General features: G+C 52.6%; 10 protein-coding genes across 10 annotated transcripts; 4 read left to right on the top strand and 6 right to left on the bottom strand.

Moving 5' to 3' along the window:
• Window positions 1–549: 549 nt before the first annotated feature.
• Window positions 550–2,716, bottom strand: AYL99_05241 (hypothetical protein; the record flags this gene model as incomplete). Its single annotated transcript, XM_018836753.1, has 10 exons — window positions 550–719; window positions 777–968; window positions 1,044–1,163; window positions 1,220–1,346; window positions 1,409–1,798; window positions 1,852–1,954; window positions 2,007–2,023; window positions 2,072–2,116; window positions 2,174–2,275; window positions 2,336–2,716. The coding sequence occupies 10 exons, from the start codon at window positions 2,714–2,716 to the stop codon at window positions 550–552; spliced, it is 1,647 nt and encodes a 548-aa protein (XP_018693606.1).
• Window positions 2,717–5,734: 3,018 nt separating this feature from the next.
• On the bottom strand, window positions 5,735–7,273 carry AYL99_05240 (hypothetical protein; the record flags this gene model as incomplete). The annotated part of the gene is made up of 1 exon (XM_018836752.1): window positions 5,735–7,273. One exon carries the CDS (start codon window positions 7,271–7,273, stop codon window positions 5,735–5,737), a length of 1,539 nt encoding a protein of 512 aa, XP_018693605.1.
• A 1,502-nt stretch (window positions 7,274–8,775) lies between these two features.
• Window positions 8,776–12,726, bottom strand: AYL99_05239 (hypothetical protein; the record flags this gene model as incomplete). The annotated part of the gene is made up of 2 exons (XM_018836751.1): window positions 8,776–9,132; window positions 9,178–12,726. The coding sequence occupies 2 exons, from the start codon at window positions 12,724–12,726 to the stop codon at window positions 8,776–8,778; spliced, it is 3,906 nt and encodes a 1,301-aa protein (XP_018693604.1).
• Window positions 12,727–14,194: 1,468 nt separating this feature from the next.
• AYL99_05238 (uricase) lies at window positions 14,195–15,165 on the top strand (the record flags this gene model as incomplete). Its single annotated transcript, XM_018836750.1, has 2 exons — window positions 14,195–14,331; window positions 14,388–15,165. 2 exons carry the CDS (start codon window positions 14,195–14,197, stop codon window positions 15,163–15,165), a joined length of 915 nt encoding a protein of 304 aa, XP_018693603.1.
• A 186-nt stretch (window positions 15,166–15,351) lies between these two features.
• On the bottom strand, window positions 15,352–15,941 carry AYL99_05237 (ribosomal protein L13; the record flags this gene model as incomplete). Its single annotated transcript, XM_018836749.1, has 2 exons — window positions 15,352–15,843; window positions 15,921–15,941. The coding sequence occupies 2 exons, from the start codon at window positions 15,939–15,941 to the stop codon at window positions 15,352–15,354; spliced, it is 513 nt and encodes a 170-aa protein (XP_018693602.1).
• A 333-nt stretch (window positions 15,942–16,274) lies between these two features.
• AYL99_05236 (40S ribosomal protein S16) lies at window positions 16,275–16,885 on the top strand (the record flags this gene model as incomplete). Its single annotated transcript, XM_018836748.1, has 3 exons — window positions 16,275–16,343; window positions 16,414–16,485; window positions 16,595–16,885. 3 exons carry the CDS (start codon window positions 16,275–16,277, stop codon window positions 16,883–16,885), a joined length of 432 nt encoding a protein of 143 aa, XP_018693601.1.
• Window positions 16,886–17,294: 409 nt separating this feature from the next.
• On the bottom strand, window positions 17,295–18,524 carry AYL99_05235 (hypothetical protein; the record flags this gene model as incomplete). Its single annotated transcript, XM_018836747.1, has 1 exon — window positions 17,295–18,524. The coding sequence occupies one exon, from the start codon at window positions 18,522–18,524 to the stop codon at window positions 17,295–17,297; it is 1,230 nt and encodes a 409-aa protein (XP_018693600.1).
• A 311-nt stretch (window positions 18,525–18,835) lies between these two features.
• On the bottom strand, window positions 18,836–19,435 carry AYL99_05234 (40S ribosomal protein S14; the record flags this gene model as incomplete). Its single annotated transcript, XM_018836746.1, has 3 exons — window positions 18,836–19,148; window positions 19,236–19,308; window positions 19,366–19,435. 3 exons carry the CDS (start codon window positions 19,433–19,435, stop codon window positions 18,836–18,838), a joined length of 456 nt encoding a protein of 151 aa, XP_018693599.1.
• A 1,408-nt stretch (window positions 19,436–20,843) lies between these two features.
• Window positions 20,844–21,799, top strand: AYL99_05233 (hypothetical protein; the record flags this gene model as incomplete). The annotated part of the gene is made up of 3 exons (XM_018836745.1): window positions 20,844–21,287; window positions 21,342–21,473; window positions 21,650–21,799. The coding sequence occupies 3 exons, from the start codon at window positions 20,844–20,846 to the stop codon at window positions 21,797–21,799; spliced, it is 726 nt and encodes a 241-aa protein (XP_018693598.1).
• Window positions 21,800–23,565: 1,766 nt separating this feature from the next.
• AYL99_05232 (hypothetical protein) lies at window positions 23,566–25,031 on the top strand (the record flags this gene model as incomplete). The annotated part of the gene is made up of 2 exons (XM_018836744.1): window positions 23,566–23,602; window positions 23,659–25,031. 2 exons carry the CDS (start codon window positions 23,566–23,568, stop codon window positions 25,029–25,031), a joined length of 1,410 nt encoding a protein of 469 aa, XP_018693597.1.
• Window positions 25,032–25,318: the final 287 nt, after the last annotated feature.

The following is a 25,318-nucleotide window of genomic DNA, read 5'->3' as shown; positions in this document are numbered from 1 at the left end:
GGATCGGCCAACGGAATCCCTGGCAATACCGCGTGTGGTGTTCGTCCTAGTATCGGGAACAGGGCTCTGACGATCTTTCTCAATGCTGGTAACACTTTCAAAGCGCTCTGAGTTCTGGACCTTTGAGCCAGAGGAGCCGATGCTCGCATCAGCGATGGGGAGGACTGGGATGAAAGTACAGACTACGGAAAGGACCTGTCTGGATTTCCCGAATGCTGCCCATGGACGATAGGGGAACTTCAAAAGTCACCTTGGGCGGAATGTAACACGGAGCTCGACCCATTGCGGGACCTTTTCCTGCGAGATTTGAGCTCATCTATTGGGTAAAGTTGACGGTAGCTCCGGAGTCAGAGCCTGTTCAGTGATCTAGCTGTCTAGCTGTCTAGCTGTCTAGCTGTTTAAGTCTATCAACAGTCTCGATCTGCCGGCACAGCCGCTGAGAAGCTGAGAGGGATGCATTGCCTGATCGTAGCTAAAAATGTCATGTCCCTGGGCAGTACCGTCAAAGATGGGGAACACCTTTCGCTCTGCCGGAATCCCGAGTCGTGATCATGTGCCATTCATGCCTGCAGGCGGTTTCCGGGGGCCGAATGTCGCCTCCCAGGCGCTCTGGACTTTGATCAACAGGGCTTCCTGATTCGCACGCGCAATTACCGAAAGCCCAAAGGGTCGGCCATTGTAGTCGAGATATGATAGTGGCAATGTAGCGATTGGGTACCCTGGACAGAGAATTTTAGCTTGGTCAGGTGGGACCGTTTCGTGACAGAGCAACGTACCGCTGCAGGCCGCGTAGGAAATTAACAGGCTGTCCGCTGGTGCCATGATCACATCGACTCCATACGTGTCGAGAACGAAATCGATCCCCTGGTCTCGGGCCACATGTCGGAGGTGTTCAAAGTGCTCGTTGTATTCGTCTGCGGTGAGTGATTGCTGGTACGCTCGTCTGAGCCGGTCTTGGTTCGGGGAATCTGCTCTCGAATGTTATTATTGTGGAGGGGGAGAAAGAGGAGAAACTGGCTAGCGCTCGAAAGAACGAATCTTACAGGGAGGAAGTTCCAGCTCGGCGTGTCGTTCGTTGAAGTCTATCAGCTCTTGGAGATTTCGGACCGTGGAGTTGACTCGAGTTGCGAGGTAGGCATTGATATCTCGGACAAAGTCGGCAGCTGTAGGCTTTGTCAGTCTGGGATGCCGGCCGAAAAATATGCATGTCAGACTTCACCTGCAACCACATGCTCGCTGTTTTTGCCGTTCAGGATCAAGGCGTCGTGGCGAATTAAAGGCACGTTGCCAGCGTACGATTTGGCCAATACCTCGATTTTGGCATATGCTTGACGGATCTCTCGGTTCTGTCTCATCGTTTTAGCTGATCGGAACATCAAAGTTCGACGGGAGAGAATGTTGGATGAACCATTTGCTGCGTGGCACTTTCGACTGGCCGCATCCAGTTGCTCGACAAGTTCCAAACTTCGGGATCCAGCGTTGCAACAGAGATGTCACTCCAGCTTCCCGTCAATACAGACGTGTAGCTCTGTTCAGGCCTCTGCTCTGGGTCGATGATCATATCGAGGAGTACCGCCATATCATAGGGCGTCTTGGCCATGGGACCGGCCGAGTCGAAAGTGGCCGAAATAGGGACAATCCCAGCTTGCGGGACGAGGCCAATGGTTGGCTTGATGGTGTACAGGGCAGCTCTGCCTGCCGGCACGATGAGCGAGCCGTCGGTCTCGGTGCCGATAGAGAAAGGACTGTAGCCTGCCGAGACTGCAACGGCTGAGCCAGAAGACGATCCAGAAGGGTTCTGATGAGCTGTCAACGACAGCCTCTTGGCCCCCTTCCCGTGGACAAACTCACGCTGTGGCCGTCTGAGCCGTCGTCTGGGTCAACATTGCCGCGTGTGTACGCAGACTGGACTTGGCCGCCGACCGCAGAGTAACCACTTGTTATATTTTCCCCTCTGTACCTAGGTTAGTGTCACAAAGACCACAAGCACTCATGGCTGTACGGACTTGTAGTTTGACAGTTCCTAGATAGCGTCAATGACTGAGAATATGACTGGGCAGGGTTCAGGTACACTCAGGTTCGTCTTGCCGAGGATGATCACCCCGGCAGCAATCAGCTAGAGGCTGTCAGCAGGGACTGGTCTCCCATGTATGACATTGAAACAGAACCGTACCAGGTCGACTATCTTGGCATTTTTCCGTGGCCAAGAGTCCACGAGCGCGTAACTCCCGGCAGTGGTCTGGAAACCAAGGTCAGGGTGAGTATCAATGTTGTCCTAGAGCCGCGAGCACAGTTAGATGAGGGTGATCATTTAAGAGCGGCACGACAGCCATACCTTGATGACAATGGGGATGCCATGCAGAGGCCCTCGGACTTTCCCTTCTGACCGTTCCTTGTCGAGCTTCTCCGCAGTTTTGATGACACTCTGCAACGGTTTGAATCTGATCATGGCCTTCAGATAGCTGTCATGTTTCTGGATCTGGTCGGTGTACAACCGTACCAGGTCAACGCTTTGCAAGGTTCCATTGTCCAGTGCGCCCCGCAACTCACGCAAATCTGCCGTCAAGGGGTTGATGAGGACGGCATTTGTCTTCACCGCCACTGGAGATTGTGAGTTGGTGGGTGTATACCACCGTGTGGCAGCAAAAAAAGCCACAAAGAGGACGATGGAGCTGAAGATGATGGATCGGTAAGAGTGTTTGGCGTGGGAATCCATGACGCGAAGTTCCATCAGGCTGTGGACGGAGGCACTTCGGTTGTGGCTTCTCGGCTGTAGAGATTCCAAGTTTCAAGGGCTGCAAATGTTTTGGGCGATGGTCACTTTGTCACGGGTATAAGATAGACTTCACTAAATCCCCGCCGCCCACTTGCCGGTGACAATTCATGTAATCGACGGAGTACTCCATACAAAGATAAAGAAAGGACTACAGACCTACGAGAAGCTGACCTCAGACCTGCATAACATCACATTCCTACGATGCGCAATATAACGTGGACCTTCCTACAATAGTATGTACATGCTTCCTATAACTCACCCCGAACGCCACTCCTCCACCGCTGTATTTAATCCCACGCAGTTTGTACACCAGCCAAGCCTTCACTCCAAACGACACCACCAAGTCACCTCCCCCATCCTGACATGTCTTGTCCCAACTGCGACTGGGGTCACAGTTTGACGTCTCGAACATGGCCAGGCAGCACGAGTCGATGTTGGTGCTCGTCCCGGCACTTGTGTCGAAGGAGATTTCCGTATCTACGGGGATGGTGCTCGGATGGCCTACAAGAATGAATGTGCGCTTTCTTCCGGCGTTCACCCACTCAAACGGTGCCTGGGCAGCTTTGAACATCTGCTGTGTCGAGAACTGGAACTGAAATGCTCAGAGCAGTCCGCTGCCACAAGTGCGGATGAAAACTTCTCCATGTCAATGATTCTCTGTCCCGCAGCTGGAACCACGTTGAAGAGCACGGTGATCATCTGAGTGTCTATATAGCTCGTCTTAGTGAGACGACCACCCAACATGACTGCTTGTTCTTGGACGCACTGTTTGGGGAAGTCCATATCAAATCCTCGTCGTGACCCAGCGTCACATCGTATGGCGTTGAGTTCGTCGGGTTACTGGGAGAACATGGACAACAATCTTCCGTGGCACGTTTGAGTTTCAGACGCCACCCATCCCAGAGATGGCGCTCAAGCGGAACCAGTTGATTCGTGGCTGAGACGACTGCTGCGTACCAAGACGCGATGAGAACGACCGTGATGGTAATACGGTCGGGCATTTTGGCGAAATCAGGACCAAGACCAATGCTTCACATGGACAATACGAAGCAAAGGGAGAACAGAGGGCACTTTTCTGGGGGTCTTACCAGTAGCATTTATTGCTACCTGGAGCCCGAACGCTAGACCATACGTGTTCGCAGATACCAACGCTCGTATTCGATGCAACAGCCTTACCATGTTGGCCTGGCATGCCTGGCCTGGCCCCGTCATTCCATTCGTGCGAGTGTACTTCTTCAAGTACTTGGACCACACACACACACAGAGAGAGAGAGAGAGGTCGAGGCCAAGAGTGCCGCGGTATGATGCCAAGAGCGGAAGGCGGAGGTTGGTTCCATGGGTGGGACTCCTCCCTGGGCCATCCCCGTTATTGGACAAATTTCAAGTTTGTGTCGTCTTCCATTTGGTGCCGGAGGGGGAAAACTAGCTTATGCTCTGGGCCATGGTTGCTGTCTGGGGAGCTGATATTCTCGTGTATTGCCGTCGTCGTGGACAAGAGCATTATACCGAGCTTGGAGAGGCAATGCTGGCATTCAACCATCACTTTGCCCCATCTCCCAGGAAGACCGTCCATCAGGAAGGAATCTTATCATCGGGGCAAGTTCACATCAACTGCCAAAGAGAGAGGTAAGAGACGGGAGTGCGCTGCTGGATGTGGTCTGACCATCGCACACTTCGCCTCCGTGTCTTGCGATGTGCTCTGCACTGGCGGCCATGAAGACCTCGGAAAGGCCTCGTAAAGACTCAAGAGCAACATTGTAGGAGGGGCACGGAGAATAGCTGTCAGTCGGAGGAGTGGGTGGCAACACCACTCGCCATGTCTCGCGATCACCAAGGCATTGTCTGGATGCCCTTCTGACTGAATACGAGAAACCTCATTCCCCAACCGGGATGACGAAGTCCATTTTGGGATGGCCATGACGGAGCTGTGGCCTATAGCAGCCCCCATCAAGCCAGCAAGCTGGAGTCAATACGCCATGGATGCATTGACCTGGAGTGCCTGGCTAGAGCTACACTACAGGAGACATCTCTCTTTCTCTCTTCCCCTCTCCTTTCTCTCCTCTCCTGGGCGCATAAATCAAGGGCACCAGCGCCCTGACATCGTGGTCAACCAGCAGCGACGAAATAGTCGATACAACACGAAACTTCCACACGGTATATTGGTATATACAGTCGCTGATAATGAGTTCGACACAATCTCTTGTCACATATCATCGCGCTTGCCAAGGGGTCTCTCTTTTCTTCTCTTCATCTATTGATTCCCGGGACACCTCGCCATGCCCGTACCTGCAACTACTATACCAATCCCTCTCCAGGACAGACGGCTGGTTGAAAGAAAAGGGGTATCATGACCCTCAGGCCAAACAGAACCATACATACAAGCAGCTGATATCACCGCCATGGAAATGCTACCCACATAGCCAATCAAGTTTATCACCTTCGTTCATGATAAAAGCAGACGTAATGCATAGCCGATGAAAAGAAAAACATGCACAACGTCACGGCTACCGTCGTAGAGCCCATAACGAAAGGGCTGGTCATGAGACAATACAGGAGGATGGTTGATGTCTGTCCAAATGAAAAGAAGTTAGTTTTCAGAATCTCTCCGGCCATGAGTGAGCGCATTAGCGAGTGCCCAAACGCTAAATAGCGCCCAACAGCTGATGAACCATATTGGTGTCCTTCAAGCACTCGTGCCGGCGCGAAGACACGACTCATTCATGGCAAGTCTGCATCCGGGGTTTGACTGCGACGAGGTTCAGCTGTTATTGTTCCATGCGCTTCAGCCTCGGTAACCTTCGCCTCCCGTTGAAGCCACGCAGTTGGTTCAGCGATGAACTTCAGCAATTCGACGCGGGCCAAATCGCAAAAGTTCGTCTGGCTGATTCTCGTACCAGCTTCAAGCATACCATGTCAGGCAAGGTGGGCTCAGCACAAGGGGAATAAGAAATGCAAGACTTACCGGTTTGCATACTCCAGTCGGTAGATCCAACTGGCCGTGATCTTCAACCGTTCCCTCACACTCGAAGCCGGCAGCAAGTCATACTTCTCCACGTCGCTCACCGGCATGACACTCGCGAGCCAGTAGGGGAACGTTGCCGCATCCTCTGGTGGTTGTCCGTAGGTAGAAAGCACCCGTCGATGCACCCACCCTGCCGAGCGCGCTTGAGCTCGGCGAACAAACTGCAGTCCGTATTGCAGTAGTTGTTGTGTGGACGAGCGGCAGAGTCGGACAAGCTCATCATCCTCGGGTTGAAGCGGCAGACTCGTTTCCCGGGCCTCTATTGCCTCCTCCTCGTGTAAACTGATGTCATCAAAGCGTTCTATTCGACCGGTGAGATAGCCATCAACCATCCCAGTCTCAATGACTCGAAATTTGTACAGACCCCTCGTTTCCAAAAGGCTCCGACCATCGGACAACATCTCTACTCGTTCGATAAACAAGACTGTCCCGTATTCCTGCCAATGAGGGCCATCTGGCTGTACTTCGCTGTGTGGCTTGTATGCCAACATGCCGAATTTCCGTGTGCCGTTTTCCAGCACTCGCCGAATCATCAACCGATATCTGGGTTCGAAAATATGCAAAAATGTCGGCATCTGCGGATACACCAAGGTGCATGGGAAGAGCGGCAATTGCGTCTCTTCATCAGTCATATCTTCTTGGGCGGCGAGGGCTTTCCTCGCCACCAAAAGATCGGGCAGGAGGTGTTGTATCAAAAGCTCTATTCTCTTGTTGTTAGGTGTCATCTGCTGTGTATGAACCAGGGGCACTAGACGGCGACACGTTGGACATTGAGTGCTATGATCCATGGCCCGGCGAAAGCACCTTGCACAGAACGTGTGACCGCACGAGGTAGTCAAGGGGTCCAGCAAGATCTGATAGCAGACTTGACATTCTAATTCGACACGGATCGCTTCCTTCAGAGTTTCCAGGACGGTAGCGTCGGCCGCTCGCACAGAATCAGCGGTGTTGGCATCGACAGACGTATACAAGACATCGGAGTGGTAATTTAGCTCGCCATTCTCTGCCAAAACAAACGTCGCTGCGATTCGACCCCCGGACAGGACGCGCGAGTGAGGTACACCTCCTGTGGAACTAGCGCTCGGGCTATGGGGATTCAACTTTTCTTCCAGCTTCAGCGGAATTTGGGGTGCTTCCGCCATGTATTTTGAGATGAAGGCTTGCACAGTGTGCCCAATCTTGTTGAGGGTCACGTCGACGCCACAATCACCGAGTGAATGTTCCGAGCTACAGCCATCAAATGGGCACAAGAAACCCTCGGACCGGCCCTCGTCAACAGGGTATGTGATATTCTCCCGTTTGTAAACAGGTGGAAGACATTGGCCGCAAAGAGTATTGCCGCACGGCAAAGTCATAGGCTCGGAGAAGGGTAAGGAGCACTGTGAACACTGGAACAGCTTGACGATATCCCGGGCATTGCTGTACGCATCGAATCCGTCCTGGGGTGTCGTCCCCAACTGTGATCCATCACTCATCTGCGCAGCGAGTCCAATGTCGTCTTGGGTATCCCTGCTCTTGGGTGGGCTTGTTAACCAGTCAAAGCGGCCTACAGGTGTAGTCCATAGATAAAGCCTTGTCGCATCCGCATGCGCGCGTCTTGACTGAGCATGCGTTTTATCTGCTAGGCTGCCGGCGCAGTTTGCGAAGGAGAGTGACACGTAGTTTGAGTATCTGTCGATAAAGTAATACTGGGAAGATAGACGTGATGGAACTGGGAGTTGGGTTCGAAGGGAGGTTCGCAAGGTCGTACCGATAAGTGTGAGTTCCCCCGCGCAAGAGGTTGTCGGATATAGATCGAGATTCGACCAAACGAGCGAGTCGAGGAGTCAACGACGTCTTTGACTTGAGCAGATTTCAAACATGAGTGTATGGTAGGACAGGATGCCATGCACTCCTATTCGAGATCCAGAGTGATGACCCGCACAGTTGTCAAGAACCGAAGGGACATGTCGGCGGCGGCGAAAGAGGGGACGAAAGAACATCGAGGCTTTGCGGGAACCGGGCTTGTGGGAAGAGGAGACCGTGGGCCTGGGGCAGAGGAATAGCGAGCGAGTGAAAGCGAAGGACCGTCCCCATCTTCCTGAGGGAACGAATTAGAGAGGATGATTGGTGGTGGGAGAGAAACTGGCCAAACAGCAAGAGTTTTGTTTCGCCACAGTAGCGTGCATGGAGTAAGCGTGTGAAGGATGTCAAGGGATATCGAGATCTGGATTTGGTTACGGGATCGAGAAAACGGCCAGCACGCATCGAGACGCCACGCGCCACGGAGACCAGCGGACTGGATTGTTTACGACGCAGGAATATGTTGTGTGTGTGTGTGGGTGAGAACTGAGCAGTAAGAAGGTGGGCAGCCGGTGGACGCCGACCAGTGGCGGGGCCTTCAAGCGACGTGCGCTGATTGGCAGCCTGTGTTTTTCAGCCCCAACATTAAGTCGTCATCATTGATCCCTGCTTGGCTAAGCACGTGATATCGAAAACACTCGGGCACGATGGAACAAGAGCTTCGTATTTAATACATGTAATGGACTTCCTATTGAGATCATGTCGTCCATGTCCTCGTGGCTTTTCTCCATCATCGCACAGTCTATAAGAAATCCACGCGAGATTCCTCTCGCTGGAAAGCATGCAAACAGCGAGGCGAGATTGACCCGCTTGGAAGCATATCAAACCCACTACCAAATGCAATCCATCCGTTCTGTTCCTGAAAGTATCTTGCCGAAAACTATACCCAATATGTCCGTTGACATCTGTTGGCGACATAATAACCGCACAACGCCACGCTATTTCGCCGAATAGGCCCTACCGCACACATGTCCTGTTCTAGGCCCCCTCCTGAACCCTATACCTTAAACAAGATCCGATCCATGAATTTCGCTTCCCAGAGATCCCAAGTCTCGGAAAGTTACAAGTGAGGCAACGCTGTCGTGCATCCCGAATCAATCATCAAGTCACTGTTCCATATGTCGGCGTGGCGCGGCTATCCCGTCTCCGACCCCGTCGAGTCCCCCATCTCCTCGTCAAAAATAATTTTTCGCATCAGACCTTTATTGAAAAGGTTGAGTATGTAGTGTCGCGCCTGCAACCGGTAATGATGACTCTCCAATATCACCAGCGTTTTCCGAAACATTTCCGTGTCGCCGAAGTGGCTAGGTTGTCTCGTTTTGAGCGCATGAAGGTCCGCTGCAGCCTTCTTGTACATGACTGAATTGCCCATTTCAACAATGGACTTGAGTATCTTGGCTCGAACCGGGTTTTCGTCAGTCGTGGCAGCTTTGTACTTGGCATCGTTCTCCGGGAATGGTGATTGAGGAACCGTGGCCGAACCAACCGATTTCTGCATTGTTAGCATGGTGTGTTAGGATCTCGGACCAAAACTTACCAGGCACAAGACCTCCAAATTACGCGGCAGACAGAGGCCAAGCGAGCGTCCTCGGGGATCCACCGTCGTGTCCCATCCATTTTCGGCGAGCAACTCAAAACCATGGAGAGTCCGTGATATCAAGCCTAGAACAAAACATGCGGTGCCACGCATCGAGAGAACTTTGGCGCCTTCTGCGATCCTGACGATGGTGGTAACGACATCTGCTTCTTCCAGGAACGGTGCGCCGAGATCCATCGACCCAATGTTGCCTACGGCCCACATGCACCCCTTCACTTTGGTCAGGATTTCGGGGTCTTCTTCATCAAGGTTAAAATCTCGGATCGTGGATGAAAACTCGTAGAAGTGTCCCGACTGCTTCAACAATTTACAACCTTCATGCGTCCGGGCGAGTTCTCGGTAGAAGTGGGGAGGTGCAATTCCAACCTCGTGCAGGTCGACGGTAGCATCTTCGTTGAAATGCACCTTGCTGGCACTGCCGTCCATGTAAGCTCGAAGAATCGACGCCTCCACTAGAGCCACATATGCATCATTGCGCCCGAGGAACCAATCGTCCATTTCCTGCGTGATATAGTCCAGCCCGCTGAGATATCGGTAGCCGACAGAGGTCGAGAGGAAGCGCAACAGAAGAGGAGCACCGATCTCGCCGAGGTGATCCAGGGACGGTCTGCATTTGACGACGTATTCCAAGTGGCTTCTTTGATTACAGGCTTCTTCGAGAATTTTGACCGCGACCTCGCCGACTTCAACGTCTGGGTCATATAACTGCGTAAGAACCAGTCGAAGGGCCCAATGCGAGCTAGAGCGATCTTGTAGCCCCGATGAATACCGCACGCGACCTACCGCGTATCGCCGCAGCAGCTTGGTCGCGAAGAGTCGGATGTCTTTGACGCCAGAGGTTAGTGCTTTTGACAGGATCACGCGAAGATGGGTGTCCAATGTATAATCCATATTACCAAGGAGTGCCCGGACTAAGTCATCTCGATCTTTGAGTTCAACAAGGTGGTAGAAAATGTCCATCATATGCCACTGTTCCATCAGACGCATTCCCTCAGCAGAATGGCTCAAGGCACCGAGCATGGCAAAATAACCCCCGCTGAGCGTCTCGGCCATGTTGTGACGTTCAAATAATGGGTTAGACGAAGTGATGCCACTGTGCGGATCGACCTGGGCGAGGCATTCACCGATTTGGCGCAGCAGTTTGTTCTCTGCAAGGTACTGTACACCTAGCCCGGTCTGGGTCAGGGTGCGCATCAAAGCACAGCCGGTCCGAATATATCGCTGGTTGGGTCTCGTGTTTCTGATGGTAGAAAATCGGTACTTGAATGGCCGAAAGAATCCTACAAGTCTTTTCATGAATTTGGGCGACCTGATGGCTTCCTCGAGCCTTCTCGGATTGGTCAGCGGCCCTTCAACCAAGCCTTGGATGAGTTCCCATTTCCATTTGATGTATTGTGAATGACTTGTGACCTGGCTGTCAGCCATGGCCTGTCGGAATTGATCCCCATCCATCATGGCCGTATATTTCGTTCTTTCAATGGTCTGGGGGCCCACAGCTAATTCGTCGACCTGTCCGATTCGTCCAAATGTGGAAGCAGAGGCCCTGTTGAGAGCTCGATTGATGCTTTCGATCTGGTATATCATACTCATATTGATGGCAGTGTTTTCGGAGCTATAGTCGAGGCCGCTGGGCACAAGATCCCCAAGTACCTGAATGCTTGAACTAATGGTTTCGGGTAGGGAGTGGTGAGCAAGTTTCAGAACCTCGGTCAGCAAAAGAGTCGCCTTTCTTCTCAGAGCTAGATCCTCTTCGATTTTAATCAGATCCACCAGGGCGGGAATCAGACCAGCCTTTACTAGTGAGGCCAGTACGAACGCCGAGAAGTGATATGTCAGGTCAAACCTCCCCTCTGCATTGTATTCAGCCAGCTGTCTCTGAGACGGTTGCTCCGCCTGCGACGTGTTGACTCTCCCGTAAGTTGTCAATCTTCTGCCAGCCAGAAACGAGGTGGACCAGGAAGGTGGTTTGATGCGTAGAATGTCGAAAAAGAGCTCCAACACAATATCTCGAGATTGTGTTATGGGGTATACCAGCGAATCAATCAAAGATCGAAGAGGGGAGGCGCCATTCATAGACAGAAGGAGGAAGCCAGGCCACGTCTTAAGCATTGCCGCAATGGCCTGGGCACATGTCTTCAATTTCTCCTCGTTGCCGCTGAGCAGCAGGGGGTCCGTGAATGGGGCAAACATTGCCTCAAACTCTCGGCCGGTGTGTAAATATTTCCGTTGCTGGGGATGGTCAAGGATGTGAAGAAAGCTCGCAACGAGGCCTTCAGGAGCGGGAAAAGAGCCATCAGCAAGTGCCTCCGTAAGGGTGCTCATGCCGTTTGCTGCGACGACGAGTTCCGTATGTTTCATAAGGAGCTCGGCTAGCGTCACCAAGCAGATATCTCTGAGTCGGTCATCATATGTTTCAGCGACCGCTACCAGACTGCGCACAACGGCACGCGAAATCTCGTAAACGCCGTCTTTGACGTCCAAGAATGCGCGTACAAGCTTAATGGCTTGCTCACGTTCCAGCACAGCGTTGGCCTTTTTGACCAGAGATAGGATGACCAATTCGTCCGTGTGGAGAGTCCGGATGGTCTGCAGCGATTTCCGATCGGCGATAGCGTGTCGAGTCAGTCTGTAGCCTGCCGCCACAACATCAGAGCTGTCGCTGAGCAGCATCAACTGGACCCTCTCGCTGAAGACTTGCCAAGCTAGGTCATACTTCAGACCAGGGTTGCGTTTCAAAAGGTCGACGAGGGTATTTGCTCGTTCGATGTAATAGTCCGGAGGCATCCCGTCCGCTTCGAGCTGTTGAAGAGTCTCTGTAAGCACCACCGTGGGTGACTCACTATCAATCGACTCGGTGAGATCAGGGCCCTGGTTTTGTCCCAGTGGCGGAGATTTAAGGGGGCTACCGCGAAAGTAACTGGTGAGCCGGTTGTTCGGGGGCGTGGTTGGGGTCTGAGAGCGCATGATCTCCTGGTCAAGTTCTTGCTTCAGTTCGGCCAGTTTTCTGTTGGAAGAGCCCAATTCCATTTCGACTTTCTGCCGCTGTTCCTTGGTTTGTTTGTTGTTCTTGCTCAGCAACGCTTCGAGCATGTTCTCCGTGCCCAATTTGATTTTCATCTCCTTCGCAATTTTATCGCGAACCGCAGCCTGCCGCTGCTCCGAGGTAGTAAGGGCGTCCGCATCTTTGTATTGCGGTGGCAGGCGGGCGAAGGTGACGCCTGCCACTTCCGTCTGTGGAGTAGTCCTCCCCGACTGCGTGGTGTTTCTCATATCCGTGCTGAAACTTCCTGGAGGGTTGGCAGGAGTGAAGGCCGGGGTGAAAGCCTTTTGGCCATACTGAGCGCTTCCGCCGGATAGCGAGCGGCCATCTTTCACGAAGGGTCGTTGAGAGGCGGAGAGGTCATCACTTTTCCGGGATGCATGGCGGATATTGAAGCGGCCTTGAGTAGGTGTCACCGAGTAGCCCGACGCTTGGTCTGACGAGGCCATCGAGCCATGGAGGGTATCAACCCTCTACTAGGCGGTTGGATGGTACGAGCTGGCGCAGGAGAAACCCATAGGTATATGTGCTCGGTTTAGACGGAACACAATGAGGGAGTGTCGCGGATACCAGGGATATATGTTTCGAAGAGGGATCGGTCTATCTGTGGCTCGGATTCGGGGTAGATTGTTCATGGGACTTTCGTCAGTGGTCTGTATCCGATGGCCTTAGCAGCGTTTGCGTTGGGAAGCCTGGCACAGCGACGAAGACGCGATTGCTGCGAGACGATCTGGTCTGGGGAAAAGCAAGGGAGGCTATCAGCGCTGTATGATGTCTTGTTGATATTCGATACACAAAAGAGCGATGTTCATACCAGTTTGTCGACAAGGTGACATGTAGCGAGTCGTGGGATGTGCGGTAGTCGTTGGGGTCTAGGTCCAATCGCCAGGCGACAGCGCGATCGGATTCCAAGACTCGCACCTTGTAATCAGGAAGCGTCTCTCCCTCCAAAAAGTCGACCCCGCAATGCTTGGACGCACCAGGGGTGCCAGGGGTACTTTACTTGTCCAGGCGAGTCGTTCGGCGTGGACGGAGGCCCTAGAGCTTAGGTACCTAGCAGCGCTAGTTACTTACAACTACTTGTACCAGGTATCTTGTACTGCGTGCTTACTGGTAAGCTACGGCGAGCCCCTCTCCTCACCCATCCTACCCGTCCTACCCATCCAGTGTGGCCTTGCTAGCCCATGTAGACAGAATATCTAGACAGGACAACGTCACCTTCGCCAGTTCCTTTCTTCTGTTGCGAGCCCCTCGCAGCTCTTCAAGCCTGCTGAAGCCAGCTCGCGCCAAACCTCTGCCTGGTCAGCCAGAAACAATAACAACAACTGAGACAACTTCAAATTGAGATCATATCATCGGCTTCTCAACGGTTGCCAGATCCATCCTGCATTGGCCCAGCCACCTGGCTAGCCAGTAGTAGCGCTCCCGCAACGGACATGGCGGCTTCGGATCTCCAGAAAGAACAAGGCATTGACATTCATATGCAGATCTATCAGGTGAGGATGTCACCCCGGTGCAGATACTAGCCGCAGATAAAGCATTTCCTACTGCTATTCTGCGGGTGCGCGACTCGGCGAGCTCCGTCATCTACGAGTTCGTACAACAGCCCAATCCCGATCAAATTGCTTGCTGAAGACACCAATCGCCTATGCTCAATGAATCTATGATCAGCAGTTTTACAAGATCTTTGCTCATCGCCGTGCCTGCAATTGGTGACCCTGGTCGTGGAATTTTACTCTACCTTGTTTGCCCCTCCGATAAGAGGTCCGTCGAAGTGCTGTTATAAAGAATTTGATTCCCATTCTTCTCCTTCTCTCGTACATAACCCGTTGAACTCACAGCAGACGGACAAGCTTAGTTAGCAGCTCGAAATCCTTTAGACGTACTAAGTCGACCATTCCAATACAGCTACTCGTGATGGCTAAACTTGCTGCGGCCCGCTATGGCAAAGACAACATCCGCCTGTACAAGGTGGAGAGGGACGAAGCCACCAAGACGCACACCGTTTACGAGATGACTGTCTGCGTCTTGCTCGAAGGAGAGATCGACGTATCGTCAGTGTTTTCCTCCCAGCCTTTTTAGAACGTGTTCCATACTGACAGAGCCCTAGATACACCAAAGCCGACAACAGTGTTGTCGTCGCAACCGACTCAATGAAGAACACTACATACATCATGGCAAAGCAGAATCCAGTACATCCTCCTGAACAGTTCGCATCCATTCTGGGCACTCACTTCGTCAACACCTACAAGCACATCCACGCCGCTCACATTACCATCGTCCAGCACAGGTGGACCCGGATGACCATTGATGGAAAGCCCCATCCTCACTCCTTCTTTCGTGACGGAAATGAGAAGAGACTGGTACAAGCGGACATCATTGAAGGCAAAGGCATTGAAATCAAATCGGGCATCTCCGACCTCCTGGTGCTCAAGAGCACTGGCTCCGAGTTCCATCACTTTGTCCGCGACGAATTCACCACCCTTCCTGAGGTCTGGGATCGTATTCTCAGCACATCGGTCGACGCCAACTGGAAATGGTCAACCTTTGCTGGCCTTGACGTAGTCAAGAAGCACGTCGCTAAGTTTGACGAGACATGGGCAAAGGCCCGAGAGATCACTTTCCGCCTCTTCGCCCTCGAGGAGAGCCCGAGTGTGCAAAACACCATGTACAAGATGTGCGAGGAGATCCTGGCCGCCCAGCCATTGGTTCAAGCTGTCGACTATTCGCTTCCAAACAAACACTATTTTGAGATCGATCTGAGCTGGCATCATGGCTTGAAGAATACCGGAAAGGATGCCGAAGTCTACGCGCCTCAATCAGATCCAAACGGCCTCATCAAATGCACTGTGACCCGGGACGACACTGCGTTGTCTCCCAAGCTGTAGACAAGTGTGCTCGTGCATTTTTCGGGAACGGAGTTCTGGTGTGAGAGTCATTGGAGCGGTATCGCTGGATAACAATAAATAGTTTGTACATATACCCCCAATGATACACGTATACATTGATGCCCTGCAAATCTGGCCATACCTTTCCTGAGAACACTTTCAAAAATAGGTATTTCAGACGAGCTTCTAGGGGCTCACTTGAGTATCATTGCTCGCCTCAATGGCTTGCATGACAGGCCCAGGCTTGTCGCCTGTGAACGGCTTCCCTGCGAATCTCACAATGTTGGCCTTGTATGGGTGGCTAGTGCCTTCGAAAACTTTTAATCTTGCCAATCGCTTGTCCCTCAACCTGTTCTTGGGCAACATTCCTCTTACAGCTTTCTTCAGGACCTCTCCACCACCCCACTTCTCGATCATCCTCTCCATGCTCATCTGTTTTAACGAACCGGGGCGCGTGTTGTGAGTGTAGTATTGCTTTTGTTGGCGTTTCTTGCCGGTAACGTGGATGTCGTGACAGCCGCAAGCCACCACGTAGTCGCCGCAATCAGTAGACGGGTCGTAAATGGGCTTGTGCTTGCCCATCAGGAAGACAGCAATAGAGGAGGCTATCCGGCCGAGGGAGCGAGAATCTGAGCCCACATCGATGTAGTGCCATGTTCGGGAGTAGGCAAGACGGGTCTAGTGTCGCGACGGAGAGGTTAAGATGAGATCCAGGGCATGTGATGGTACCGGGAAGAGAGCTGTGAGAAACACACCTTGCCTATTGTTTGCGACATGGCTGGCTTAACGCTATCTTGACATGGAGGAATAGAAGGGGTCGAGTAGAGGTTGTTGAGAATTCTCGCGACGACGCAAGGAAAACCTTCGGAGTACTGAAAGTTGATAGGTAATATCTTTCACAACCCGGAGATGTGGAAAAGAGTCCGCATTGAGCTTCGAGGCTGGAAAACTGCGCTAGTGCCGTAATGAAGTTAGTGTCAGAATTCTTGGCACATGCCCGCACTTTCCCTGCGAAAATCAAGCCAGCAGCGACAACTGCAACGAACATTTCACAATCGAGTAATCTACCCAACTGTATCAGCTCTGTGCAATCGCCGCCAGTCCTCAAGATGTCGGCCCCTCAGAGTGTGCAGTGCTTCGGCAAGAAGAAGACGGCTACCGCTGTCGCCCATTGCAAGGTCAGAAAATTCCGTTGTACGACGATAACTTCGAGATTGAGAACTGACGGATCATTTTGGCGATTAACAGAAAGGCAAGGGCCTCATTAAAGTCAACGGCCGACCTCTTTCTCTCGTCCAACCGGAAATCCTTCGTTACAAGGTATGATTCAAGTCTCCCAAGTCCCTGGTTTCCCTTCAAAATTCCGTCCGAAACCCTCGAGACGTCAAGAATGTAAACAGTGGCTCATATTGTTTGTTTCAACCCACAGGTCTACGAGCCACTCTTGATTGTTGGCCTCGACAAATTCGCCGATGTCGACATTCGTGTCCGCGTCACCGGCGGTGGTCACACCTCCCAGATCTACGCTATCCGCCAAGCTATCTCGAAATCAATCGTCGCCTACTACCAGAAATTCGTCGACGAGTACACGAAAAACCAGTTGAAGCAGGCCTTGGTGCAATACGATCGTACACTCCTGGTTGCCGATAACAGACGGTGTGAGCCGAAGAAGTTTGGCGGTCCAGGCGCAAGAGCGCGGTACCAAAAGTCGTATCGTTGAGCGGAAAAGGACTTTGGCTTGGGGGCGAGATTGGCTGGTGGTGGTCATGGTGGTTGCAGTTGCGATGTTGTACGGGCCACTTGTGGAATGCTTTGCGGTCGTGCTGCTTGCCTAATCGTGAAAAGAAAACTGCGCCACTTGCCAGGGAAAAAGAGTGGTGAGAAGATGAAAGGCATTGAACCCGCTCCGACATTACATTGGCAAGGAGTGTCATACGGCTGGCCAATCTGATGAGATTCGATCCCGCCTATTACGGGACACTCATCGGGACGCAAAGGGTTGTGGTCGGGAAATGCAGCCAAAGTGCAAACCAAGAAATAAATTTCTCGTTCAAAACATCCCACTTTGCTATGGAATATTTGCTCAAGAGGTCAACTTCAACTACTCTCCTTTCATTCCTGTCTGACATTTAAGTCTCGACGATTACAGGGGCATACTCGCCGGTCTCTTCATCTTCGTCAACTCCATGCATGGTGACCTCGACTCGCTCGCCGTCTTCTAGCTCCAACATCCCTCTCCTCAATATGTCCCTCTCGCTCTGCCAACCATACTTTTCTTCGAACAGCTTCTCCAAGGCACCAACTTCTCTCTTCAGTGACTCCCTCTGCCCCTCCTCCCCGTCGTCCACCACGCTCCTAAACCGAGCCCACAGCGTCCTCAGCCACGCACTTCCAGACTCGTCCCTCATCTCGAAAAGCCCGCCTTCGACGTCGTCCACGTGCTGGATCTGCAGACGCAGCACCTTGACCATCTCCACGAAATAGCCCTCCACTTCGTCCAGGGCGGTGCGGCAGGTCAGGAAGACAGAAAGCAGCCGCTTCCATTGCTCCAAACAGCTGTAGTTCGCGAGCGTGAGGACCATCAGGAAGCAGAATTGTAGCTCGCCGAGGACCTCTCGCGCACCCGCCGCCTTATCTCTGCCCGGTGGGCGTGCGGCTTGCTCGATCAACTGGCTGAGATACCAGCTCCGGTCTCGTGCCCTGTCGGTTCTGGCCCGGCCGATGTCGCCGCCCGCCCAGGTCTGCTTCAGATTCACCGGCAGCAGGTCGAGGGGCAGTTGATGGAGCGCATTCGACGCCTCGAGGTGGGAGAGGCCCGGGATGGTCTCGGTGTCATTGGGAGCAGAGGAGATGGAGGAGACGATCCAGTCCGGAGAGAGGATGCGCGTGAGCATCGAGGGGGAGATGTGCGCCGTCAGGCCGGGCCAGTCGGTGCTTTCTGCGCCGTCCTCATCATTATCAGCGGCGAGTGAGGCGTTGTCGCTCTTCGATCCTCGTAGAGATAGTTCCGATGTCGCATTCTGCAGCGCGGCATAGTCGACTAGTCCCCGCCCCTTTGGGACCGCGGCGATCGCATTTCGTGCAATCTGATCATTCTGTTCCACTAGCTGCAGGGTCTCTCCGTCGCTGTTCCATCGTAATACTAGGATCGGGCTGGCGGAAGTCAGGTTCAGCCATCGCCCATGGCGGATCGATAATGAGGCGTCAGTACCAGTGTACAGAAAATGGATGCCAAAGGGAATGGTGGCGATACCCTGAAAGTAGGGCGAGGAATTGAACGACACTAGGTCCAAGCCGACAAAAGTCTTGGGTGGGAGTCCGAGGATGATCAACGTCGAGGAATCTCGTGATGAATCCATACCTGGTTAATTTTGGGGGGTTGTGAAAAAAATAAAATGAAACGGAGTGCTACGAGGAGGCAGGTCTATACAAATTCGAAAAGGTTCTGAGCGGGTTTTTAAGTCTTGAATTGATTGATTGATTGATTTCATCATGTGTACGATTTTCTCGTCACAGCTTGGAAGACCAGGCATATAAAGCCGTTCTTCGCGTATTTGAGTCCATCACCTCCTTCATTTCATCCAGCAGCATTTTGGTGGTAACCACCTTAGTGGCAAGCTACCGGAAGCAGCAGAAGCAAATGCCACGCACCAACGCCCAGAGTAGACGCTCAGAGACGACGACCACGACGACCGCCCTTGCGTCTCGTGCTGTCGGACGGCGTAGGCGTGACGTCCTCGATTCTTCCAATTCTCATTCCCGAGCGAGCCAATGCACGGAGAGCAGATTGAGCACCGGGACCTGGGGTCTTTGTGCCGTTTCCACCGGTAGCCCGAATCTTGATATGCAGAGCGGTGATGCCGAGTTCTTTGCAGCGTTGAGCAACGTCTTGTGCCGCCAACATGGCAGCGTAGGGAGAGGACTCGTCACGGTCGGCCTTGACTTTCATGCCGCCGGTGACACGGCAAATGGTTTCGCGGCCACTGGAATCACCCAGAATGTTAGCCTTCTTGAACCATCTGCACCTGCCCATTCCACGGCATTGCTTCATTGTGGTCTTTTACACTTACGAGAGATCGGTGACATGGACGAAGGTATCGTTGAAGGAAGCGAAGATACGGGCGACACCGAAGACGAGTTCACCTGCGCGCACTCGTTAGCACAATGTACACCATCCGCAACTTGGCTCATTTCACGAACCTTCTCGGACCTGGGGACCAAGGGAGATGTTCTCGGTGGCGGCGCGCTCGACCTTCTTCTTGGGAGGCATTTTGAACTTCGTTGTCGTTGACTGTAGGAGTGGACTGGCAACAGGCAAGGAAAGAATATTTTCGATGATTTTGCGATTTGCAAGGAGAAACTGCTTGGTGCGTGGGGAGCGGGCCTCCTCCGACGAGCTTTCCACTAGTCCAAATTCAGTGATAATTCCTTGGCACCAGTGGGAGAGAGGTGCCAGTGCCAAGAGTTAAGCCCATGCTTAGCTTAGTGGCTTGGCAATTTGAGAAAACTTTCTCCGAGTCTGATCTCCAACGCGACTTTCTGTTCAACAGCTCATCTTGTATGCCGTCTTCCTGTTGACAAAAAGATGATTGCCTCGTCCATGGCCGGCTGTGGTGATCTTTCTACCGATACCCTGGTGTTTCATCGAGCAGAGACGGCCTGAAATAGAAAGGCGAATAATCACCTGATTTGTGTATCTGACCTCCTTACCGTGAGTCATGGAGCACATCGCTGTGGGAATCATTGGCATGGGTGACATGGGCCGTATGTACGCAAGGAGGTTCAGTCAAGCTGGATGGAGGTATGAGATTGCAGTGCGTGCTTTTCGAAAAGAAAACGTTGTTTGAATGTCTGTTGCTAAGGTATGTCGACCTGCTCTTCTCTTCTCCATCATCAAAGGATGACTCTGAGTGCATTTGGCTCGAGCATGGTCTTTGTGATATTGCTTTCATCATTCTGATGATGCATCTCATCCCAATGGCTGTCACTGATGTAAAACCCTCGCTACCTTAATTTTTTCTTGTCTGATGGTTCTGCTATTCAAACGATTATCCACTTCACCGTCCCGATGCGACTCCTGGCTGACCTTTCCTTTCGATAGATATGAACAATTACCGCTGTCCGCCGTGATGATAGAACTGATGGTTATTCATGCAGAGTCAACGCTTGCGATCGACCAGACAAGTTCCAAACTCTACACGATGAGTACGAGAATGAGGTTTGTGTCATCAGCAGAGTTGATGAGCACGATTGACCAAGATTAGAAAGGAATAAATATCTTGCCTAATGGTCATCTTGTTTCTCGAGCAAGCGACTGGATCATATACAGTGTGGAGGCTGAACTCATCGACAAGATCGTTGCTGAGTATGGCCCGTCCACCAAAGTCGGTGCCATCGTTGGTGGACAGACCTCCTGCAAAGCTCCTGAGCTGGCAGCCTTTGATAGGTATCTGCCCGCCGACGTTGAGATCGTTTCTTGCCATTCCCTGCATGGCCCCGCTGTAGACCCGACAGGCCAGCCCCTCGTCGTCATCCAACACCGAGCTTCTCAGAAAAGTGTTGATCTTTGTGTCCGAATCCTCTCTTGCCTGAATTCGAAATTTGTCTTCTTGTCGGGAGAAAAGCATGACCGTATCACCGCAGACACGCAGGCTGTCACACACGCGGCTTTTTTGAGCATGGGAACTGCGTGGGCGGCAAATAAACAGTTTCCGTGGGAAATCGATCGATACATCGGTGGCATCGAGAATGTCAAGATCAACATCACATTGCGCATCTATGCCAACAAGTGGCATGTCTATGCTGGACTTGCCATCCTCAACCCGGCGGCGAAAGAGCAGATTCGACAATACGCCGAATCAGTCACGGAACTTTTCAAACTCATGCTGGGTGGCCATCGCGAAGAGCTGTCCCACCGGATCAAGACGGCGGGTGCGGCCGTCTTTTCCAAGGATGCTGTTGACCAGGATCTGTTGCTGGGGGACGATGTGCTGGACAAGTTCTCGCTCTCGAGAAGACCGAAAGAGAGAATGCCGAACAACCACCTGAGCCTGTTGGGGATTGTTGATTGTTGGTGGAAACTCGGCATCGTCCCGTATGACCATATGATTTGTTCCACGCCTGTGAGTTTGTTCCTTGGCCTCATTTTGTTACTATTTCTGACCGACCAACCCTAGCTCTTCCGAATATGGTTGGGCGTCACTGAGTATCTCTTTCGCAACGAAACTTTGCTGGATGAGGTCATTAACACGGCAATCGACGATAACACTTTTCGTTCAGACGATCTTGAGTTCACTTTCGCAGCCAGAGTAAGTCTCACCCCAATCTGGCATCAGCCAACTCATGCATCTGCATGTCCAGCATATGCAACCAACGTTTCGGCACACCCCTATTCCAAATCATTTGTCCGCACTTGATCAGATGTAGAAGCTGGCAGAATATCATGAATCAAACCATTGGCTGACGAGATTGCACTCTTCTGTAGGCATGGTCTGAATGCGTCTCCTTCGGTGCTTTCGAAGCATATCGAAACCGATTCGAGAGGATCCAGCAATACTTTGCTCCGAGATTTCCGGATGCTGTGAGACTGGGAAACGAAATGATCAAGGAGATCATGGTCAAGACCAAGAACTGACCAAAGGGGGAACGGGTCGGCGGCGAATGAGAGAGTGGTGTGGGGGTTTGTGAGGCCGCCAGAATTGATGAAGCGATCAGTGCTCCATCCAGTGAAGGCCCTGCAATACCAGGCGAACAATGACGCCAATACTAAAGGCGAATTGCTTGCTGTTGCCCGGGCAAGGGCCGGCAAGGGAATCGTGGTCAGGGACGACCAAAACTCGCCTTGATCCGAAGGGAAAGAACTTTCATGCAGATGCCAAGCTGGTCGAGCCACAAAAGACTTGATCCTTGATGCCAAAAATAATGGACTTGACATTCAGACGCGGGTTGAAGGAGGGGATATATCCTCTTTAGCTGGCCACACCAACTGCATGAATTGCATTAGTTTCTCTGGTCTTCCGAACAGCGATTGGTTGAGGAAGATTTTACGAAGTTCCAGAAGAGGTCAGACCAACACTGCACTGATATCGTCCAGTCCAATAGAGCGGTGCTTCTCGTGTATCTTCTTCATAGCGTCATTGAGGTACATGGTAAGATGCTGTGCAGACTTCCAATCACCAGTCATAAGAGTATCGCGGTGGTTGGCAGCATTGGGGATCGAGACTGGAGATCTGCCGTGGAGCGTACAATCCCGACGAAAATGGGGGACCGTCACACAATCCTTCCTGACTTCATACCTGTTTCTCGGCCGCCGTATATAGGAACTGGGCCTCATTGCGTATCTATACATGCTGCGCCCCTTGCTTTATCCTGTACGACACAAGAGACGGGAAACGTTCAGCCGGCGCAAGACTGGGACAGATGCTGTAGAATTGTTGTCGATCAGGCTTAATGGCCCGAATCCAACAGAGTGATACTCCGTATGATGCAAGATACTCGGGCCAGTGCCACCCAACGATTCTCCAGTCCCAAGACGGGAATAACCAAGCTAAATCCTTTGACGGGTTTGGTATGCTCCTCTGGGTGCCTCCCCGTCACAAATATATACCACGACCGGCCCAGCCAATCGGTCCATATCAGATTACCATTACCCTGGACCTTCCTTGTGGAGGAGGCGGACGCCAAGCCTCACGCCAATCATATAAGCAGCGGGCTAGCGGACACTAAGTCTGCCCTAGGACTATATACGGTTAGTCTTGTGGATGGTAGATCACTTTTCCCGACCGACTCCGTCCTTCGACCCCTGTTGGCGATTTCTATTATTGTCTGTCATCCAGCCTTGTGCGTTTGCCTCCGGCGTCACTCCGTCCAGACCTCTGGGGTCGTTGGGGACCTCCGGTCCACATTGAGGTGATGCAGATGCGGTGTTTGCATTGTCGACAGCCAATTCTTTGTGACGTGAAAGATAAGGTCTGTTGCGCCGCGCCGCGTAATTGCCATGGCGGGCCGAATGGAGAATCCTTTTCAAACAGGGGCTGGTGTTTTAGGCAGGCGTTGTGGCTCTCTCCTGAAGCCCCTTGGCAAGCCACTTGACACGCAATCCAGCGGTGCACTATCTGACGTGCAATCTGCCCAAGGTTTGAACATGCCTCAGACCTCCTGTACGCGGGCCCAGGCGGGAAAAATCAATTAAAACCCCCCTCCACCTCTGTCGCGCGGTTCATCCCCAAAAATTTGCAAACAACGCGTCGAGAGCAGGTGGAAAAAGGCTTATATCTACCCTGACCCTACGACATACTACAACCACTACCACTCTCCAGCAGGCATCGACAAGGCTCGTGTTTGTCTCCATCACCACATCCTTCAATCGACTTTTGGTCTTATCGGCCTTGTGGGAGCACGATGGTGCAGAGAAGCGTCTTGGCTACCGCCGCCTTCGGTGCGTCTTTGGCTCTTGTTCTGTCACAATCGTTCAGGTTACTGACCTATGTACAGTGGCTGGCTCGGCAGCACAGTTTGCACAGTTTTCATCCAGCAATTACGCATTAGCGGTCAATGTCCCCTCAGACACGGCCTCGTCCGGGAGCGGCTCACTATTTTTGCAAATCAGTGCACCTAGCGGCACCGAATGGGTCGGGTTTGGCCAGGGCTCTGGGATGGCGGGCGCCAACATGCTCGTTGTGTACGCGGCTGACAGCAACAATGTGACTGTGTCGCCCAGATTGGGCACCGGCCATGTTCAACCACAGTTTAACTCAGATGCTTCGGTCTCACTGTTGGAGGGAAGTGGCATTGCATCAGACGGTTCACTGGTTGCCAATATCCGCTGCGACACTTGCCTGAGCTGGAGCGGCGGGAGCATGAGCCCCACGGATTCCTCAAGCAGTTGGATCCTTGCCTACAAAACAGGAGACCCTCTTGACTCGACCGACACCTCTGCCAACATTAAGCAGCACGATACCACCGGCCAATTCACCCTGGACTTGACTCAAGGTGTTGGCGGCAGCTCATCGAACCCATTCGTGGCAGCATCCAGCGACAGCTCCTCGTCCTCCGCATCCGGCTCAGCCACGCCATCCGCCTCTGCCCCTGCCTCTGGTTCTCCATCTGCAAGCCAAACGCCTGCCGCCACGACGGAGTCGGGGACGGCCACCGTGAGCACCGTGGTGACACCTACTGGTGGCGTGTCAAACCCTATTGTCAGCTCCAACCCATCCTCGTCGAGCTCAACGGTGGTTAGCCACGGGTCGGATGACAACATCCGAACCGCCCACGCCGTCATCATGCCGTTGGTCTTTGTGGTCATGTTCCCCTTGGCGGCTTTGACGCTCTATCTCCCCTACAGCAACAAGGTCCGACATATCCATGCCCCGTTGCAAGTCCTCAGCTTGGTATTGATGCTTGTGGGTCTGGGTCTGGGTGTCCAGCTCGGCAAACAGGTTGACAACCTGGACGGTTACCATATGGTCATTGGGTATATCCTGGTCGCCTGGATGGGTGTCTTCCAACCTACTCTTGGTCTTCTCCAGCACATCCATTTCCGCAAATACGGCTCCCGGAGCGCATACGGCCAAACCCATCGTTGGCTCGGTCGTGCGATGATCTTGCTCGGTGTCGTAAACGGTGGACTGGGATTCAAGACTGCAGGAATGATCGGCAGCGATGACGTTCCTACCTATTCAGTCGTCGTCTACAGCGTCTTTGCTGCCGTCGTCTTCATCGTCTATCTCGTGGTGCTCTTGTTCCCAAGCTACACGCAAAACGCCGAGTCAGCCAACAACCTCGCAGGTGAAAAGCCCCGACCAAGATCCGAAGGCTACGAGATGCACGGTCGTTCTTCCGACGGCGGTCGACCACGCCGTGGTTGAATACGACGACAACTTCCGACTCGTGAGAGAAAAGTCTAGATAGAGAAAATTTGTCCTTGCGAATTCTTCAGAACGCGTCGCGGACGAGGGCGAAGGGAACGAATTGGAGTATAACATCTGTTTTATGGGACGGAATTTTTATGGGATGGAATGGGACGGTTGGGGGCTCACGATTGAAATGCCACGGAAATGTACGACCTCATCGTCTATGGCGGGCTTGGTGTCTATCCCCTGTTCGGGGCTATGGGGGAGTTGCTGAGAATTTATTTTACAGCCACGAGAGTAGG

The sequence above is a fragment of the Fonsecaea erecta genome (genome assembly GCF_001651985.1).
Source record: "Fonsecaea erecta strain CBS 125763 chromosome Unknown Scaff4, whole genome shotgun sequence".
Taxonomy (NCBI): Eukaryota; Fungi; Ascomycota; class Eurotiomycetes; order Chaetothyriales; family Herpotrichiellaceae; genus Fonsecaea; species Fonsecaea erecta.
This window is presented reverse-complemented; position numbering and strand designations above follow the sequence as displayed.